The 22,098-nt window shown below is 37.2% G+C and overlaps 1 protein-coding gene across 1 annotated transcript in view; it reads left to right on the plus strand.

Moving 5' to 3' along the window:
* cacna2d3a (calcium channel, voltage-dependent, alpha 2/delta subunit 3a) overlaps positions 1 to 21,898 on the plus strand; it is a 409,741-nt gene extending 387,843 nt beyond the window's left edge. Inside the window, exons 33-37 of the mRNA XM_017468484.3 lie at positions 2,404 to 2,459; positions 4,628 to 4,742; positions 13,127 to 13,239; positions 15,025 to 15,107; positions 21,270 to 21,898. Of these exons, the coding sequence (XP_017323973.1) occupies positions 2,404 to 2,459; positions 4,628 to 4,742; positions 13,127 to 13,239; positions 15,025 to 15,107; positions 21,270 to 21,362 (460 nt within the window). The 3' untranslated portion in view covers positions 21,363 to 21,898. The remainder of the gene's footprint in view (positions 1 to 2,403; positions 2,460 to 4,627; positions 4,743 to 13,126; positions 13,240 to 15,024; positions 15,108 to 21,269) is intronic.
* The last annotated feature ends 200 nt before the right edge of the window (positions 21,899 to 22,098 follow it).

Genomic DNA, 22,098 nt, shown 5'->3' on the forward strand with positions numbered 1-22,098 from the left:
ATATATAAACACCACTTTAGCAGCGCTAGCAATACATTTCTGAACACCTTCTTGTGTATAAATAAAGGAGATACCTTGTTGACATATTTGTGTATAATCTGATATATTTGATATTTTCAAAGGGTAAAAATAACCCTGAAAATATTAACCCATTTATGAAATAAAATGAACCCAGCTGCTGCTTCTTCTTCTTTTTTCTTCTTTTTTTTCTTTTTCTTTTTTTTTTGTAAAAATGAAACCATCCTTTGGGTTAAAATGAACAACCCAACTTGATTGGTTAGTTTATCCCAAAATGTGTTCTGTCCTATATTTACCCAGCTGTTGGGTGAAAAATAACCCAAATAGAGTGTGGAAATATCATGTTTTTAGGTATTTGAATTAATTATGGTAAGTCAAGGGAGTTTTATACTTTTATTGGATTATTATTTGAGTTTGGAATACTATTACTCATTCATTAAAAGCACAATTATATTCCACAAAAAATGGAATATAAATATGAAAAAGATTACATGTAGCTGTATATGTGGATATTTTAATGGAATTATTGCCGTATTCAATATAAAGAATAAAGAAAAGACGAACAAAATATATTTTCAGTGACACTTTCTATGAAGCCCATATTCATAAATCATTATCATTTTGCAGGAGGAAAGCAAAAAAATTTTTTTTTTAAATTTATTATTATAATTTTTTTTTTCATCAAAGCCTGTGTAGTCTTTTAAATGAACAGATTTTGCCTTTGGCGTGAAGGCAAGTTGCAGTTCTGCAGAAGCAGAACTATTCTTTGTCACACTGTTCTTCTGTTTCTGTTTGCTTATTTTACAAATATGACTTGATCTCTGTTCAGTGCTACTTCAAATAAATGTTTAAATAGCATTCATGTTTCTGTATTGTGTTGTATTTTTATGCTAGTAACTGCTTTTAAAAATAGGTCTAAACATCAATGAGCCGGTGTGTTATGATGTGGGTTGTTGTGGACCAGGTGTGGTGGTCTGTGCTGGGCGAGAAAGTCTATGGCCATTTTTTGGTTGTAGTCCACCCCTGATTATTGCTATTAATGGTAAAACATAAGCTGAAAATTTAAATATCAATGTTAAAACACTGAAATGAGGGCCACATTCCTATATTTTGCCTAGGGCCCCCAAATCACTAAATCTGCTCCTGCCAAGCATGCATATTTCAGATATTCACAGTAAATCTATTTTTCATCTTACGTTCACCCATTTCTCAGATTGTCAAGAGTCTTCATATGAACTGATGATTGAAACTGAGTATTCGTTTTATGACTAGCAGATGTGCAAAGCATTACTTTAGCATTTGCAATAAATTATTATTCCTTTTAATGTCATTATTTTTGGAGATATGAGGTTGTCATCGCACATTGTAACATACTGTACTGTCCTCTTTGTGGCACAGATCAAGTCCATAGGTTAATGTTCCACTGAGTTATGGACACAAGAAATCTGTGCAACAGTTGTCAATTCACCAATATGTAATAAGTTTGGACAATTTTTATTTGATTCCTTATTGTTTATCAACCTATAGAAATACATGTATCCCACACATATGTACCACAGTTCAACCTGACCTGCGGTTCATGAGGAGAAGATTTTTGGACAATTTTTTAATTTACTGGAAAATCTATCATGGCGGACTTTATGGGTCCGAATGGTTTTTTTGTTCCCCCATTTGGACTTATGGGGCGGAGGGAAAATCATGTAGAATTTGGGTGTGGCCTGTAGCACCACCTATGGGCTCATGTGGGCTATTTATGGTGTGGGAGTTACTTGTGGCCTGTAGTATCAATGTGCCAAATTTTGGGCACTTTAGGGAGATGAGGATAATAATAATAATAATAATAATAATAATAATAATAATAATAATAATAATAATAAGAGGAAGAAGAAGAATACTAACACTAACAATAGGTTTTCTACTGACGGAGAAATCCTATTAATCACTTAGAAAGCAACTGTACTATTTATTCATTATAAAAAGACTTAAAATGTAAATATGCATTATTAATTCAAATAAATAATCATTATTCCTTATTATAAGCAGTAAAGCCCTATTAACAATGATGACATTTTCAATGCTTATAATTGTTGATAAATTTTACTGTTGATTTATAATTCTGTAATACAGGCATTATAATGAATGACACTTGTGATGCAACATGACCAAATATCAATTATTTATAACCCATTATTAGAACTTTATAAGGCATTTTTAATAAAATATAAAATTAAAAAATGCCTACAAGGTATCAATATCAACTTACAAATAATTATAAGCACAATTATAATGATTCACACTATTATAATAGGCTTCATAAAACATTTTACCTTACTTTCTTTTATTTTTAATCATTATCTTACCTTCTGTTTTCTTTTCTGCCCACAGATTTCTGATGGAGTTCAGCTTGTACAGCTGGTGGCATGTGGATGTTACAGCACAGGGTTTGTTTCACTGGTATCATTGTGTGAAATTATTATTGCCCTAGCTAAGTTCATGCTCATTCCTAAAAGATCTTCAACTTTGAAGCCATCAGTGTATGTTTTTTTTTTTTTTTAATTTTTTTTATTTATTTATTTATTTTATTATTTTTTTAATATAAATCTTTCCCTAAAGTTGTCCAGTACAGTTTGAGAAACCCAGACCCATAAGCAAGTCTTTTCTGTTCACCCAAGGTCTGCCAGGTTTTTTGGTTACACAGTAGTAGGTACAAAGAATTACTTATGGAAAATCCAAAAGATGCTTTTATAGAACAGTCCTCACTTTAACGTAAAAATGTGGTTTATTTATTTATTTATTTTGCACACTTTTTTGGTCATATGTACTGCATGTGTTTTTATTTTCACAGTGTTTTTTTCCCACAATTGATTTATATTTACATGAATAATTCTGTATCACAGGTGCTATTCACACATATTATTCACATGATGTCACATGTGTTTACTTGCATTACACAGTGCAATTTCAGGGTGTAACATGATGAAATGCACCTTCACTTTTTTTCACATGGGACTTTTACTATAATGGGCAGTAATGCTAAATGTTGGTCAACTACGCTAACCTGTGGGTCCCCAACGCTAACCTACACTTTAATTTTAGCAGTATATATTAAGAAGCAATTTCTGCTGGATAATACCGCAGACATGTTTTTGCCAAGAAAATGCTTACAGTGAAACAATTTTAAGCCATAACATATCTCACAGTGTTTCTCAATTTCCTTCTCATGACCCGCCACTCAAAAACATGCTTCCACTGAGGATTAAAACATCAGTAAAACCAAATTTCCCTTTGGTTCAATTGGTTTCTGTCGTAAAACATATCTCCCTTATATATTGCGTAAATCCTAATTTCTTCTTCTTCTTCTTCTCTCTCTCTCTTGCTTTCTCTCTCTCTCTCTCTCTCTCTCTCTCTCTCTCTCTCTCTCTCTCTCTCTCTCTCTCGTTATTCTAGTTCATTTAAGCACAGTTTCGCATGATTAACAGCCGAGATTCCATAATACCCTTTTCATCATGTGTAGGTTACATCCAAATAATAAAAAAAATCTAAGTACAGTTGGTTGACAGTTTGAAACACATTTCATTATCACTAATGAATTCTCAGCATATCAGTGCCATTCCCACACCACTGCTCAGGGGTTCTCAAAGTTTTTGCAGCCCGAAATCCCATAAACTGGAAAATAAATTCCACTGACAAGCTCCGTACAGATGTATTTATATGAACATAATCCAGTTATTCAAATGTATTCATTATTCAAATGTAATATTCTGGCTATTTACCGAAGCTTATTATTCCTTTCCAATGACAGAACACATTAAGTCCAACTTGACATTATTTATAGGCTGATTTGTTTTTTAAGTAATGAGGTTTGTATTAAACCTATTCAATTCAACTGACTAATTGAAGAGGCTAATTACATATAAGAACTCAATACTAAATAATGGGTGGTCACACCCCCTGGTTATACATTATGAATACGGGACCCCGTTTTGAGAACCACAGCTCTATGTATTTACTTGTCAATTGGATTCAAATCTGTCGTGAAGTTAAACACTTTGGTTAAGACATGACAAAAAGAAATGGAACCCTGACATTTAAAGCTCTAAATACTTTTCCATTCTGTTTACGAGGGGTATTAAACAGAGTCCCTGGTAAAAGCTGCCTATTTTTGAGAAGGTCACAGGCAAATAAGTTATGTAAATAAATATATATTTAAGAGCAAGCCTTAATTATTTCTTTATGTATTTAGGTGTTTACAAGCAGCGTATAATCTGACTCAAATGTCAGCTCATATGTGAGGTGTTTGTTTGTAGCGTTTATGTAGATTTATGGATGTTGAATAAAAAGGTCAACCATAGTGAAAACAAGGTATAGTTACTCCTGAGAGCACTAGGTGGCATCAGATCTAAATAAAAATATGCTTTTGCTTGCCTGCAGCAAAGAGATGTCAGTTTCTGTGCACTGTATATTGCGTCTTTTACATGATGCTTTGCCTGAGATGCAGATACTTCAAGAAATATTTTTGAACATTCTTTTAACACTTTTAACAATTTAACTCTCTCTATCTCTATCTGTCTGTTTGTCTGTCTGTCTGTTTGTCTGTCCACTTAACTAGCCCAGAGAGATGGTCGGACTATGTTGGTTCCATGCGATACCGAATACCCGGCCTTCATCTCAGAGCGAACCATTAAGGAGACCACAGGGAATATAGACTGCGAGGACTGCATTAAGTGAGTGGAATTCTAAACACAGACAGAGAGGACATACTCCATCTCATAAAGCAGATTACACACTCACAGGCCATGGCTATGAATTTCAAAACAAGGACACATGCCAAGATTTGGAGGTAAATCTCCTTCCACTGTTAGTATGCGTCTAATTCACTTCTTAAGATACTTTCCTAAAATCCTCATCTCAACACTTGTGTGTATTGTATGTGTGTGATTTTATCAGTGTGTGTTGGGTATCGAGTGTCGAACATGATCCATACCCCTCCATGTAAAGGCATTAGCTTTGCAAATTAAATCAGAGACAGTTTGTCTGTGTGTATTGTGCTGTATGATTTCTGACCTATTCTGCAGAAATATTATACACTCGTAACCACTGCCATTTCTCCTGTCTGTACAAATGGCTGCCACTTTAAAACACAACACCTCTGCCGGTACCATATAATAAACATCACAAGCTTTTATTAACTCACGCTGACATTTCAATCTCTGGACTCGTCAAGGGCTGAGACACTAAAATTGAACGGTGGAGTTGTTTTTTTTTGAGAAGCGTCCACTTTTGTACCAATTCAGTCCATATTTCACTTTTACTGGCTTGACTGCACCGCAAAATAGCAAAACACAGGGATGCAGAGTATTGCTTTACAGTATGATTTAAAATACACTATTTGGAAGGGAAAAGTATGTATTCGGAAGGAAATTATAGCAATAGTTTTTTGCGTGAGTGTGTTTGGGTTTGGGTGAGTTAGTTACTTTAAAAAAATCCATGAACATTTTTAATGTGTTAAGTAGTTTTAATCTGTGTGTAATTCACTTGGAAATTGTTACTTTAATTTGAAACCTTGGTTCTAACTATTTAAAAAAAAAAAAAAAAAACATTGTTAGTATTGTTTAAAAGTATAAGGAAAAATAAAGTTTCAATATTACCTGCTGTGATTTTTTGAGAGTCAATTTTATGAAACAACATCTTAAATTCACAGAATTGTAACACAGAACCTTATATGGTCTCTCATTCTCGGCTGTGGCATAGTGAGGCATGAGTGTGTGCACATGTACATATAATGAGTAGTGTGTATTACACAAGGTTGTGTGTAATGTATTTTTGTACATGAGCTGCTTTGCTTCATTTACTGAAACAACTACCACACACAAACACATACACCCCAAACACTGGGTGACAAAATTGCAGTGAAGAGCACATAGGAGCCGAGGAATCTTCCTGAATGTCGATATTCAAATCAGGGCCATCACAACTGATGAACTTGTGCATAATTAAAACAACAAGTAACATATGTGGCATGAGACACTGCAGCTCAGTATGGCCACCGGCCATAACTCCTTTTGTACATTTACAGCCAGTGGAATGGCTTTGTCAAGTGCGTCCAAAAGCACATCCCACAGGCCTGCATCCACTTGACCTCCCCAAGGCCTGTACAATATGAAATCAAGGTAATCTGGTTAAGTGTGTGTGCCCAGAGGCTAAGATTACCTTAATCTCATTTGGATGGAGGAAATTGATTAGAAACACACACACACAAACACACAGACACACATTTTTAATGTTACTTTGTGAGGTACCTTCACAGACTTATCTAGCTAAATTATGCTACATGTCTACAATTTACTGAGTTCTACAGTATCCACCCTCCACCAGACTGTTTCCCTATCAGAAAGAACCCTTTTCTGATACCATTAACTGTCTAATAGGTCTCTAAAACCCAGAGAAAAAATGCCTATTAACATTTTTAATGTCTTAAGCTATGTTTAGGCCATGTGTAATTCACTCAAAACATTACTTTCAATTGAAACCTTAGAGTTAGAAAGTTTAATTTGACTTTTTTGCACAAAAAAATTGTACGTTAGAAATACAATATGTTAAATATAATATAAATATAATATTTACATTGAGTATATCTATATCTATCACTGAGTAAGTCTTACTCTGAAATATTGCTTAAATTGTAAGAAAGTATAATATGTCCTAGGGGTGTAATGAAATGCATTATCTGTATTTGTATGTGTTTAGTGCTCAAAATATTCATATCTATTTCCATATACAGATTTAAATCAGATGTGCATGTGATCTGTACCAGAAGTTGTATTATTTTATGTTATTCCTATCACTATGTTCAATTTACAGAACATTTACAGAGCATAACTTTTTTTAATTCCTATAGCCTATCGAGCATTTTGGAAAGCTTTCTATCTTCTGCCTAACATGACTGAGTAATCAAGCTAACTATGTTTTAAAACAACATCATCTTTCCTAAGCTCCAGTTGACAACAGCCAGATTTACTTTAGTTTTTGGGTTACATTCCAGAAAGATCAGAAAAGTTTGCTGTACATGCTATCAAAATCTATTATAAAGCTGGGACGCATCTACAGTGCAGTTACGTGTCAAAACGGGATCATTTAAGTGGCATTTCATTATATATGCCCTCGTGAGTTTGTGAGAACATTTTCCTTTAATAATGATAAAGAAAAATAATTTAAGAATGAGAAAACTTGCTCAACAAACATACAGGTTTTTATTATATTTTAAAGATTTTAAAAATTATTTTTTGTGGAGTGCACCACAGAGATATGTAGCACAACTTTCTCTTTTGTGATCTATAATTAGGGTTGCCAGATTCTCTGTATTGAAATATACTGAAAATCAGACATGCACAACATTTGTTAACTCGTTTCCTCCAAACCGAATGAGAAAAGAGAAAAGAGAAAAATGTGTCCCTTTACTATTCCCTGACATTTTGGACTAGTTTCAGTGCTTTTGTGTATGGTTATTGAGTTGTAGTTGAGGTGGGAATTTTGTTTAATAATCTGGCAACCTTTCCACAAGCTGTTTGAGTAAGCTGTTCTTTGAAGCTCCACATTAAAGTTAAAACCTTATGCTCGCATGACCTTTTCTGTTGTTTCGTCCGGCAGGAATACTAAAAATATCAAAAGGTTTCCTTTCCTTCTAGTTACTGAGATTAAGGTTAGGGTTAGATTTAGATGTAGGCATAGCATTAAATATCTGCATTCATAATTACGTCAATGGCAGGTCCTTGTGTGTGTGTGTGTGAGAGAGAGAGAGCTCACTGAAGCATGGTGATGTTCATTGCAGTCACACACCTGTGCACTTTGTTGTCCTTACTTTCCTAAGAGTGCTGTCAGAAGGGGATGTGGGTGGTTTATCATCAAAGCCCTTTTTACAAGGAGTATAAACTTTCGGTTACAGCCACCATGCCCCTATCACAATGATATACATCAGCCCTCCACCGCCAACATTTATAAAGCTAATTTAAGTGCACTTAAACTGGGTGGAATGTGCAGAGAGGCATTTTACTCAAACCTTTAACTTCTGATCCAATTCAAAAAACATGAATTTACAATATACATGCTAAGTATTGATTGTGTTTCAGGGGGCCATGCTGGTTTTTGTTTAAAAATGAAACCTTAATGGACCACTTTAGCTTTAGTGTGTTGCATTAGTATTGAATAAAGTGGTATTAATTTTCAATCATAGGATTAAGTTAAAACTGAGGTCATGCCTTGGATGGAAACATAGCTTATATGCTCTACATGAACATTTTTTGACAAAGTAATATTTAATTAAGAGTCTGAGGTCATTGTGTAGAAGCATTTATTTGGATGTGCATGTTATACATACTAGGTTGAAATAAATTATGTGTACACATTAACATTAGGATTGTGATTAGATTTGCTAAAGGGCATGACTTCCCGTGAATTATATTTAAATAGCTTTACTCTACATTATAAAATAATATAATAAGTATTCAGAAGTGAATTGATCAAATCAGGAAAATACCTCACTTTTCATGATAATGTAAGTAAGTGTGTGTGTGTGTGTGTGTGTGTGTGTGTGTGTGTGTGTGTGTGTGTGTGTGTGTTTTGGTCTGCTGCACTGCTTGACTTCTTCCCCAGCCATTAGCATCATTGAAAGTATCTGGGTCTGTGTGTGTCCTTGTGTGTCAGTGTGTGTTTGTCTGTTTGCACATGTGTATATGCATATGTGTCTGTTTCGTTTGGAGTACAAGACCAGACGCAGCTCAAGTGAGAAGTGTGTTTATCACTTACCATCAAGACGTGCTTCTCTTGCCAGGATTACTATCTCTGTTTTATATCTTTAAATAAGTTGAACTTAATCAAGCTTTTGTGAAGCTGATCTAAACTCTGGCTGTTTCCTGTCCAAGTGGACTAGAGTTCAGTGTAGGCTGTTTTGAATCACTGTTTGTTGGATATTTCATGACATATTGGCTACATAGAGGCTTGTGTATGGTCTGTTACACTTTTTGAAAATTAGGCTGAATAGAAATAGTCAAAGGTTACTTGAGGTTACACCAAAGTTAAGTTATTGTTGGTTGGATCTTGCTTTGTGGTTGGTGGTATGGTTTGAAGTAGGTGTATCCTAGAAAACCTTGGACTTAATAGATTTCTTAGAACAGTTCATTTCCAGGCAGCAGTTATATTGGGTGTTTTAGTTTTTTGTTCTATTTTCATGTCAATAGTTGGACAAAGATGAGGGAAACCAGGGTTACATGAATGGTTTGGAAGGCATGACTGTTAATGGTTTCTGTAGAAAGATTCTTCATAACTATCAGGGGTGTCACCACAAAAGGCACAAAGGGACTGACTACTCATGGGCCCCAAGTGGAAATGGTATGGGGTGGGGGACATTTTCAACACGACAAACAGTATTGTATGAAAGCCAGTTTCTGCCAGTTCAGTAAAAAAAAAAAAAAAAAAAAATTCTGTAAGTCATAATAATGAGAAACTTTCTTGTAATAATGACTTATTTTCTGATACTAATGACTTAACCTCATAATAATGACTTCTCATAATAATGACTTAACATCTCATAATAATGAGAAACTTTCTGATAATAATGGCTTAACCTCGTAATAATGAGAAACTTTCTCGTAATCATGACTTAATCCACACATGTGCTATGTGCGCAGGCATGCAAGCGAGGCGAGCATGTGCATTGCAAATGCAGAATGGCTGAACTGTTTTGAAAGTAACTGTAAGTTAAACTTATTAATGCTTTGAGCAAACGTTTACATCATTTAAAGATGCGGTTATGTGAACACAAACTCCAAACTGAGATTCACTTAGTTGTTGTTCGCATTTTGGTCGATTATTACCAGTGGGCCAATTCTCTATGATTATGTGCTTTCTGTCGCATATGGTAAACATCGAACACCAAACACTCAAGTGAAGAGTGAGACAAAACGATGCTATCTGTTTGAACCAGACAGTATTATGTGCATGATTCACCAGCACAGAGGCAACCATTATAAACATTGCCCGAACTGGGGGGGTTTGTCTCTGAACTCAGTGTTTATAATGGTTGGCCATGTGCTGCACGGGTGAGTGGGATACAAGTTTAAACGCACTTACTCTTCAGGTGAATCATGCACATAATTAGCTCGTGCTGCGCAGTTCAAACAGATAGCATCGTTTCGTCTCATCATCACAGTGTTTGGCGTACAGAAAGCACATGATCAATGAGAACTAGTCAACTTAGTAATCAACCATTCATCGACCAAAATGCGAACTAAGCGAATCACAGTCTGTGTTAAAAAAATGCATCTTTAAACGATGCAAACCTTTGCTCAAAGCATTAATATACTACGGTTTAACTTTCAGAAGTATTCAGCTGTTATACAGATATAGTTACTTTCAATACAGTTAAGCCATTCTGCATTTGCAACGCACACGATCAACTCACTTGCATGCCTGCGCACATTGTATTATTACGAGAAAGTTTCTCGTTATTAAGAGGTTAAGTCATTATTATGATCTAGTTTCTCATTATCATGATATGTTAAGTAATTATTATGAGAAAGTTTCTTATTATTATGACTTAGAGAATCATATTTTTTTTACTCAACTGTGGTGGAAATGGGCTTCCATAGTATAGGGCCCTAACATGTATAAAAAAATAAAATAAAATAAACTTAGAATTATTTATATGGTGATGTTTTTTGTTGTGAGATGTTTAACATTTTTGGTAGGAGTCACCTTTGTCAACACAGTCAGACGTGAAGCTGTACAGGGAAAGTCTTGAGGACAGAAGGCTGGTGAAGACAGTGGTTTCTCAATAACATGACAAGCTGATTTTTTTATTTGTTTGTTTTATTAACATCAAGAGAGGTTGGAAAGGTATTGATTATTTATGGCTGCTTTAATGTAAGTGGTAACAGAAAATAACTCACAACACGGACATCCCTCAACATTAAATGTAACTATAAACTAATAAAAAGTCAAACTTGTTCTTTAATTAATAAAAATTTAATGTAATCCTTGGCAAATACAGGAGGAATATGTGCTGTTAATTGAGCTTTGTTCTTTTTCTTTCATTGCTGTAATGACAAGGCTCTGTACAAAAAAAAAAAAAAAAAAAATCCCATTATTGCTTTATAAAGTATTTATTATATATTCATGAATGCCCAGAGTCAGTTCCCTTCAAATAAAGATTAGCAAAAATAAGTTTTTAATTAAACATTTTACCTAATATTGCCTGTAAGCTTGAAATATGTAAATAAACTGAATTCTTATGCATTAACAAATGCACAACAGTAGTAGCCATATTGAAGCTTGAGGTGATTTACATATATAAAATGTCCCCCCACGCAAAACCCACAGATTTTACATGTATGTGCAAATAGGATTATAGTTTGTTGGAGTTAATCGTGTGACGATATTAGCATAAAAGTTCAAGAAGCAAAAACCTTTTTTTTGTGTGTTGGAAACAAAAGGATTTTTTATAATATTTTTTCACATAGTTGTTCTAACTTTCCAAACTTTGCTCTAATTTAGGATTTCAGACAGAAGCTAGTTTGAATTTTATCTTGGAGGATGCTTTAAAATAATAGTTTTTAAGATAAGATAAACACAAACATAAAATGTCACCTATATATGTATAGGTGACATGCCCTATGATAATCTGTTTACAGCATGAACAAATTTTTGTGACAAAAAAAAGGCAGTTAGAAAATTAGAAATCTGCATTTTTAAATAAAGTCACTTCTGTTCGGGTTTGAATATTTTATCCTGCATGGACAGGGACATTGTTATCTCTTCTTATCTCGTTCTTGCATACTAATTATGCCTTCCTAAAGCTAGCAAATACACGTACAAAACAATCTTTATATATTTATTAATTTAATATACTTTTTTCATGAAGCAGACAATAGCTTGTATTGATTTTGGCATTTGCATTCTTTATCTGTCAGTAGTGTGTTACTGTAGCTGTTCACATGCTAAATGTGTTGGCATTTATGAAATTTGCAGTCTGTTCATGGTTTTCAAAAGTGATATTTTAGAGGAGAATCTCTTGGATTTTGTAGAAGCAATTCGTTATAAAAATATGAAAACATGAGATTAGGCAGAACTCATTTTTCCACAAACAATTACGTCAGTGTTTAATAGAACGGACATGTGGAATGCAATAAAGTGCTGGACGTATGTCTATTTCGAAAATAAAAGTATTCTTAGTTGATTTCAGCAGAGATTTAGATGCATTTGCATATCATTCATATCTGATTAATTGAGACAACATGTTAAGCAGTGCGTCTCTGTGCTTGATTTAGATAACAGCCAGGTCACGATTGGGTCTCTGGTTATATCAAGCCCTAGACAGTGTATATCTGGGATAGATTGAGAGTGTTGGTGCTGAGGTCCTAGCTGAGCGGACAAGAATTCACCAATTGTGCGATAAACCACTGCATGGGCAAAACTATAAATCACTCACACTGTGGAAAAATAGGGAGACAGAGATAAAGAAAGAACAGAGGGATCATTCTCTCTTATCTTCTTCCTCATAAGTCTTGCAGAAATGCATTAATCAGTGAGCTCAGAATCCATCACGCCAACCTATTAAAAAACCTTGTATTAAAAAAAATAAACAATTGAATTGAGTGTGGTTCTATTTTGTCCCTCCCTTTGCATTTGAGTGTTTTATATTTTGCAACACTTAACTGGCCAGGCTTCGGCTTTACTCTGTGAAGTTTGATTAAAGTGGTGAGCGAGGATGAAACAATGGCAGCACATCTGGTGGAGCAGAGCATAGTATGGAGAGCTACAATCCACTTGGCAAGCACAACATCATTAATACGTATACAAATCACACCCTCTCAGGCCGTTTGATATATGTCGTGTGTGTCCTGTGTGTGTGTGTGTGTGTATAAGAGAGAGAGATGGAGAAAGCTGAGAGATGAGGTGACCAAGGATGTATGTTATCTTTTTGGCATATACATATAAAATCTCTAACAGTATGAGTGGAGTCAAGTTTTTGATATATGCAGTGTGTCACAAGGCACGCACATATACAAACACACCCCACTTCTTATCTGCTCGTTCTCTCCCTGTGTCTCTTAAGGTCATTTGTCATTCAGCAAATTCCAAGCAGTAACCTTTTCATGGTTGTGGTGGATAATAAGTGTCACTGCAGAGATTTTGGACCCATCACTATGGACCCCATCGAAATTATGTATATCCTTTAAGAAATGTAAGTAGATAGGAAGAAGCCTGAGAACACCCATGAGCATGGGAATAAATGATCAGTTATCAATTTCATTTTCAAGTTTCATTTGTCAAAATGATTTGGTATGTTAGATTAAGTTGTATCTTTTTTATTATTATTATTATTTTTTTAATTTAAAGCTGAAAGGACTGTTGAAGTCTGCTGAGGTCTATTAGGAAACCCTGCACACCTGTTCATTCATGCAGTTATACAATCAGCCAATCATGTAGCAGCAGCACAATGTAAAAAATCATGCAGATACAGATAAAGAGCTTCAGTTCATTTTCACATCAAACATCAGATTCAGAAAAAAAATAATAATGGCATGGTAATCATGTCAGATGGGCTGGTTTGAGTATTTCAGAAACTGCTGATTTCATGGTATTTTCACACATAAGTTTCTAGAGTTTACACAGCGTGATGTGAAAAACAAAAATCATTCAGCGAGCAGAAGTTCTGCAGACAGAAATGCTTTGTTGGCCAGACTGGTCTGAGCTAACAGGAAGTCAATAGTAACTCAAATAATTACTCCCTACAACCAAGGTGAGCAGAAAAGCATCTCAGAATGAACAACTCATCAAAGCTTGAGGTGGATGGGCTACAACAGCAGAAGACCACATCAGGTTCTACTCCTGTCAGCCATGAACAGCAACCTGAGGCTACAGTAGGAACAAGCTCACTCAAAATGGACAGTTGAAGACTGTAAAAAAAAAATTGCATGTTCTTTTTCGAATTCTTCAACTGTCATATAATTGGCTGATTGGATAATTGTATGAATGAGCATATTATTATTATTATTATTATTATTATTATTATTATTATTATTATTATCTTATTTTTGATAATATTTATCTCAACATATAAGAAATTGTGCAGCATATTTGCCCAGTGGTCAGTACGGATTATTTTCAATTGGTTTTGTTATACTTGCAATACAATTTGCTGTTAATATTTCAGTATAAAGTGCTCAAAAGTCTGCTGAACTTTTTTTTTGGTTTACCTATTTATGGGCCGCATCAAATATGTTGAGATGTTATTTCATGTATTCATTTAACACACACAGTTACCTGTCCTTTTTCCTCTATCATATAAAGGTCCTGGGTGCTAGGTCTGGTGTACTTGTTAACATTTATTTTTATTTATTTGGTCCAGGAATTGTGGGGGGGAAAGCACAAATATAAACATGTTAGCAAAAACTTGTGAATTGTTTATTTGTAATTTTATTTTCTTGAAGAGAGTTTATATTTGGATTCATTTTTTGAATGGAGATGAAAAGGCTAAGAGATGTTTGTGCTGAAATTAATAGTTCTCCACAGTGAATATGCTGAGGTTTTTCAGTACAATGCACTCTCTCTTGAGCAAAACAGATGGTGTGTTTCACAATGACCTAGAATGAAATGATGATCAATACCAGACGTTCACTCTCAGTAAAAATGCTCATATGGGTCCAGTGTGTTTCTGAGGCATAAAATCTGACAACATAATTTCCTATCACTGCTCTTTGTCAGCTCTATAGATGTCTGTCTGAGTGTATCATAGGAAGATGCTGCAAATGATAAATATGCAAGTGTAACTGGAACTGATTTGAGTACAGTTATATTACTTAGCATTGTCTAACTTGGCAAACAAGCTATCATTTTATAATACAGCTGGTTTCTTTAAAAAAAAAAATCCTATAACATCCAGTTTGGTGTTTTCATATTTAATTCTATGAAATGCCTGTTACATGTGTGTTTTCCTTAATCCCAGTGCACATAATGAGTCACTGAAATGTGAGCGCTTGAAATTGCAGAAGGACAGAAGACGTCCAGACACATGCCACCCCTTCCATCCTGAGGTAAAAGAAATAGCATTTAAAATACTTTTATATAAACTTTAATGTCAATGAGAAAAATATACTAAACATTCAATTCAAAATATTTTTTAAAAATTTAAATTAAATCTATGACTTGGACACAATGGTTAATTTGATTCTATAACAGTCAAGTCGAGCAATGTTTTAACAAATACAGTGCCCTCCACTAATATTGCACCCTTGGTAAATATGAGCAAAGAAGGCTGTGAAAAATTGTCTTTATTGTTTAACCTTTTGATCATTTGTTAAAAAATTCACAAAAATACTCTACTGTCATGGCTATCAAACAATTGCAAACAAAACGATTCTATGAATTTCGGATGACCACCAGAGGCGGTGCTTTAAGCACCTGGATGTCCATCACGTGCAGGTCAAGTGTTTGTATCAACAAAGTCACCTGTGACCTGGGTGATGTATGCCCTTTGCCTCAGTACTAAAGGCACCTTTACCCAGAAAGTGACCTCTTGGCAATCTTCTTGCGAATATTCTGAGTGACTGCTAAGCTCTGGCAGTCATCCGAAATTCATAGAACCATGGTTACATAGGTAACCATCATTCTATTTCATTTTGACTGACTGCCAGAGGCGGTGCTTTAAGCAGCTGGATGAGTAATGCCAACAAGGTTACAAGGAAGTCCTACATGCTCTTTAAAAAGGCTGTGAAGCCGGAGGAAAAATGGCTTGTGCGTGACCACATTAATCCTATAAAATATTGCAAATGTGCAGGTTGATGCTCATGAGGCAGCTGCACAAATATCTGAAAGAGGGGACCCCTCATAGGGCTGCCCATGAAGTAAACACACTCCTGGTTGAGTGACCTCGAACCTGAGGAGGGATTGGGAGACCACTACCCTTATAGGCATAAACAGTAGCGTCTACAATCCACTTTGACAGACGCTGCTTGGACAAAGCATGATCTTGAATATGCCCTGTATGACAGACAAACAGTGAATCTGACTTCCGGAATTCAGCAGTCATTTGAATAAAAAAAATTTAGTGCTCTCACTGGGCACAAGAAGTTCTCACTTGACCCCTGCTCATCCTCCTGAGCTGGGGGCACAAAAGATGCCAGACTGAGGGGCTGGTTTGTATAAGACGAAGAAAAGGTCTTTGGAAGAAATGAAGGGTTCGGCCATAAAGTTACCCCTGTATCCCCAGAACTCCAGTGGAGGCTGCAAGGCCTCCATCAAGGATAGACTGGAGAAAGCTGAGGATTACTACTATGGAACAGCGTGTCAGTTCCTGATTGTGCACTTGGCACCCCTCAGAAAAAAGCTTCCATCTGTTAGCATACAACGCATTGGTGTAAGTTGCCCGGAAGTTGTGGATGGTCTGTACAACTGCTGGATCACACAGCCATAATAATGGCTCTGGCCCTTCAGAGGCCAGACCTAAAGTTGTAGTCCATATGGGTTCCAGATAGGAAAACTGCAGCTGTGTTTTGAGTGCCTGGTAAGTGCGTTGCCATCAGGCTCAATAGTGAGGATGGGCCCACAATAACAGCTGTTGGACCAGCCTCAAGGATTATTTGGACCTAGTGCTCCCTTGGTGATTTATATGATAGACCACAGATGTGTTGTCTGTTCTTATAAGGACATGCCTTCCTACCAGCACTGGGAGGAAATGTTTGAGGGTGAGCAGCACTGCCTGTAGCTCCAACACATTTATGTGTTGTTCCCGCTGTCAAGTCAAGGAATCCATTGGCCTCTGACTGTCCTGCATTGCTATACAGCTCCCCAGCCTGCCAGGGAGGCATCTGTGGTCACTAGTACTCTGCAAGAAGATATGGCCCCTAAAGGAACCCCTTGGGTAAAATATGCTTCTCTCCTCCATGGGCGCAGGCACCTTAGGCAACTGGCAGTACTCTGACCAGCTTGTGCCTGTGTTGAGTGGGATTCAGCCAAATTTGGAGAGGCATTAATGACAGAAGGCCCAAAGGGACCACCGCTGAGGCTGCTGTGAGCATACCCAGCTGTCTCAGAAACGATTTGAGGACCAGAGCCCTGCCTCTTCTGAAGTGACTGGTGAGCTGGAGGATGTTGTTGACCCGTCGTTGAGAGGAAGTAGCCATCATAAACCATGAGTCCAACTGGATGCCAATAAACATTATTCGCTGTCTGGATATCAGAGAGCTCTTTCCATAATACACTGTAATCCCTAGCTTGGTAACATGGGAGATCAGAAATGCTGATTCTCTGAGGGTATCTACCCTTGACTGGGAACAGATCAACTAATCATCCAGGTACAGGAAAATTCGCATCCCTCTGGCCTGTAATGGAGACAGTGCCACTGCAACACACCAGGCGAAGAACCTTGGTGCCAGCGAGATCCCGAATGGGAGCACACAAAACTGCTAAGCCCTTCCCTTGAAGGTGAAACGGAGGAATTGCCTGTGCTGCGGTCCAATTGGAGCATGAAAATATGTGTCTTTCAGGTTGATAGTTGTTAACTAATCGTTCTGCCTGATCCCTTGCAGCACATCCACTGTACATAGTATGTGGAACTTGAAAACCTTGAGGTGTGTGTTCAGAGGTCTTAAATCCAGTATGGGGCAAAGTCAGCCGTCTTTTTTATGATAATAAAATAAGTGGAATAGAATCCACTGTTCTGTAAATCTTCTGTAAGGCCAGAGCCTTGTTTGGGTCCTGGACTATGGTCATTTTGACCCCATGGAACCTCAGCGGTCGACGTCTGAATTGAATGTTGTAGCCCTGTGACAGGGTGATACAACCCGGGGGTCTGACGTAAAGGCTTCCCAGCACCTGAGCTGCTGGCTGGTGAAGAAGCGCCTGACCGCAGGAGTGGTACAGTCATTGTCGTACCCGAGGTGTTTGTTTCAGTGGTGTAAGAGTTAGAGTGTGTTTTCTCGGGAGAGCTACAGTGGGGGAAAAAAGTATTTGATCCCCTGCTGATTTTGTACGTTTGCCCACTGACCAAGAAATGATCCGTCTATAATTTTAATGGTAGATTTATTTGAACAGTGAGAGACAGAATAACAACAACAAAATCCAGAAAAACGCATGCCAAAAATGTTATAAATTGATTTGCATTTTAATGAGGGAAATAAGTATTTGACCCTCTGCAAAACATGACTTAGTACTTGGTTTAAAAACCCTTGTTGGCAATCACAGAGGTCAGACGTTTCTTGTAGTTGGCCACCAGGTTTGCACACATCTCAGGAGGGATTTTGTCCCACTCCTCTTTGCAGATCTTCTCCAAATCATTAAGGTTTCGAGGCTGACGTTTGGCAACTCGAACCTTCAGCTCTCTCCACAGATTTTCTATGGGATTAAGGTCTGGAGACTGCCTAGGTCACTCCAGGACCTTAATGTGCTTCTTCTTGAGCCACTCCTTTGTTGCCTTGGCCCTGTGTTTTGGGTCATTGTCATGCTGGAATATCCATCCACGAGCCATTTTCAATGCCCTGTCTGAGTGAAGGAGGTTTTCACCCAAGATTTGACGGTACATGGCCCCGTCCATCGTCCCTTTGATGCGGTGAAGTTGTCCTGTCCCCTTAGCAGAGAAACACCCCCAAAGCATAATGTTTCCACCTCCATGTTTGACGGTGGAGATGGTGTTCCAGGGGTCATAGGCAGCATTCCTCCTCCTCCAAACACGGCGAGTTGAGTTGATGCCACAGAGCTCCATTTTGGTCTCATCTGACCTCAACACTTTCACCCAGTTGTCCTCTGAATCATTCAGATGTTCATTGGCAAACTTCAGACGGGCATGTATATGTGCTTTCTTGAGCAGCGGACCTTGCGCGCGCTGCAGGATTTCAGTCCTTCACGGTGTAGTGTGTTACCAATTGTTTTCTTGGTGACTATGGTCCCAGCTGCCTTGAGATCATTGACAAGATCCTCCCGTGTAGTTCTGGGCTGATTCCTCACTGTTCTCATGATCAATGCAACTGCACGAGGTGAGATCTTGCATGGAGCCCCAGGCCGAGGGAGATTGACAGTTCTTTTGTGCTTCTTCCATTTGCGAATAATCGCACCAACTGTTGTCCCCTTCTCACCAAGCTGCTTGGCAATGGTCTTGTAGCCCATTCCAGACTTGTGTAGGTCTACAGTCTTGTCCCTGACATCCTTGGAGACCTCTTTGGTCTTGGCCATGGTGGAGAGTTTGGAATCTGATTGATTGATTGCTTCTGTGGACAGGTGTCTTTTATACAGGTAACAAACTGATATTAGGAGCACTCCCTTTAAGAGTGTGCTCCTAATCTCAGCTCGTTACCTGTATAAAAGACACCTGGGAGCCAGAAATCTTTCTGATTGAGAGGGGGTCAAATACTTTTTTCCCTCATTAAAATGCAAATTAATTTATAAAATTTTTGACATGCGTTTTTCTGGATTTTTTTGTTGTTATTCTGTCTCTCACTGTTCAAATACAACTACCATTAAAATTATAGACTGATCATTTCTTTGTCAGTGGGCAAACGTACAAAATCAGAAGGGGATCAAATACTTTTTTCCCTCACTGTATGAGAATTGGAGAAAGGTGGACTTCGGACTTACTCATGAAAGCAGTTTGTGTCTACACAATGATCTAGTACTCAGTCCTTATTTACTCAGGACTCAGGACTTTTCCATCCGTTCAAATGAGGTACGTGTCTAACTTTAACCATGACAGTTTTACTTGCTTTTTGGGCTAATTAAACTGCTTAAAGCTCTGCGGGCCATCGCGTGCAAAACTATACAAAGAGAGTCCGCATTGAAAGGAAGAGCCTTCGCCTTCTATTCGTGAAAAGCTCGAGCCTATTAGCTAACTAGCATTCCAACATTTCTCTCCTCCGCGTTGCCTCCGACTCAAGGAGAACCATATTATAAAAACTGTACATACAATACATTATATGATATTAATGCTCCATGGGCCATCGCACATAAAATTATGCAACAAGAGTCCTTGTTGAAGGGAAGAACCTTTGCCTATTTATTCGTGAAAAGCTTGAGCCAATTAGCTATCTACTATTCCAACACTTCTCTCATCCATGCTGCCTCTGGTTTTATTATGTTTTCTTCCGTAGTCACGCCAGGGGCTAATGATCCAAATAAACAGGGCGTAGGACCTCCAGTGCTATCTATTGTGTCTCCATTTAGCCCTGGGGATTCAGGAGGAGAAAAGTCCTCTGCCTCATCTGCAAACTTTGTCACTATCCATCTTTTTTTTTTTTAGTGTTGTGAAGGCTCGCCACCCTCTTCCTCACCTGCATTTCACTGCCACGCCCCCTCTGCGCACAGCCATCCACGAACATTTAAGCTACATTTTTCAAAAACATTGAAAGGTAGACTTGAGATGAAAGAGGGATGTTTCATGACCCTTTAATGACCATTTTTCAGCCTTCTTTGTTTACCAAGGGTGAAAATATTAGTGAAAGGCACTGTACTGTTCAGTCAGATTCTGTGCTTGGGTTACTGAATGTATTTTTTTGCATGTTGTCACTGAGTCAATGTGGTTTCCTCTGGGCTGTCTGGTTTCCTCTCCAAAACATGCAGGTGGATTGGCTACACAAAACTGCCCGTAGGTGTGAATGCATGTGTGCATGGTGCCCGGTTTAACATGAAGGGTATATTCCCATCACTGTTCCCAGGATAGACTCTGGATCTACCGTGAGCAGGATAAAGCACACAGAAGATGAATGAATGAATAAATAAATAAATAAATAAATTGATATTAAATCTACATAAAAAAACAATTAAAAGGCTCACTAATAAATTCACTAATAAAGTTCACTAATAAATTCTGTTCATAATTATAACATTATACATTTTGATCTAATCATGCTCTGTAATCCACTCTGACCTGGATAAAACACATGGAAGATTAATGAATGAATGAATGAATAAATATTATATCTACATTTAAAAAAAAAAAAAAAACACCTATTAAAAAGCCTGTAGGTTAGCACTGTTGTCTCGCACCTCCAGGGCTGGGGGTTCGATTCCCATCTCCACCCTGCGTTTGCGGAGTTTGCATGTCCTCGGGGGTTTCTTATGGGTACTCCAGTTTTACCCAGTCCAAAGACATGTGTTGTAGGCTCCAGGCTCACCGCGACCCTGTGTAGGATAAGCGGTATGGAAAATGGGTGGATGAATGGATAGATGAACAATTTGATGTAATCTGTCTTGTTCTGTTTTGTCTGTAGGAAAACTCTATGGAATGTGGCCAGGCGTTAAACTTGACTCCGTCTGCAATGGTAACATTCTTTGCTTTGTTAGTTGCACTATTTCCTAGGTGACGAGAGTTACTCAACCCCTATAACCATGGATCAGCTTGACCAGCCTTGAGCTGATTTGGCATGCAAAAGCGATGATGTAAACAACTCCTGACACTAAGCAAAATAAGAAAACATAAAGAGAATGGTTCAGCCTCATGGAGATTCCTTTTTTATTTCTCTCTCTTTTTCTTTTGAATTTGTGGCCATTTTTCATGGACGTTCATAAATACTGAAATAAATATAATGATGATAATATTCAAACTGGAATATTGCTGGTGTGCTTGTTAAATCATGAATTCCAAGAAAATTAATTTATTTAAAAAATTTTTGAAAGAATGAATATTATGCATCAATATACTGTATTTAAACAAGAAAAGCAATTATTATTTAGAAAAAGATTTAGAATTTTCACGTGTTAACCATACAACTGTGATCCTGGACTATAAAGTCTTCAAATGTCAGTGGTTCTGTATGAGATTTGCCTTAAGATGAGAGAAATTAGTCTGTTTGTTTTTTTTGTTTGTTTGTTTTTAAATAAAATGATCCTTAAAAATACAGTGAAGAGTTGCATGATGTCTGCGCGTGTGTGTGTGTGTGTGTGTGTGTGTGTGTGTGTGTGTGTGTGTGTGTGTGTGTGTGTAACATTCAATCAAATACCAGGGCTTTCACTCACACTGCAGGAGGATATGTTCACAGCCTCCATGCAACATCTGCACTCCATTAGGATAGTGTGAGACAGACAGACGTGACCCAAGTA

This window comes from Ictalurus punctatus, chromosome 5 (assembly GCF_001660625.3).
Source record: "Ictalurus punctatus breed USDA103 chromosome 5, Coco_2.0, whole genome shotgun sequence".
NCBI classification, from domain to species: domain Eukaryota; kingdom Metazoa; phylum Chordata; class Actinopteri; order Siluriformes; family Ictaluridae; genus Ictalurus; species Ictalurus punctatus.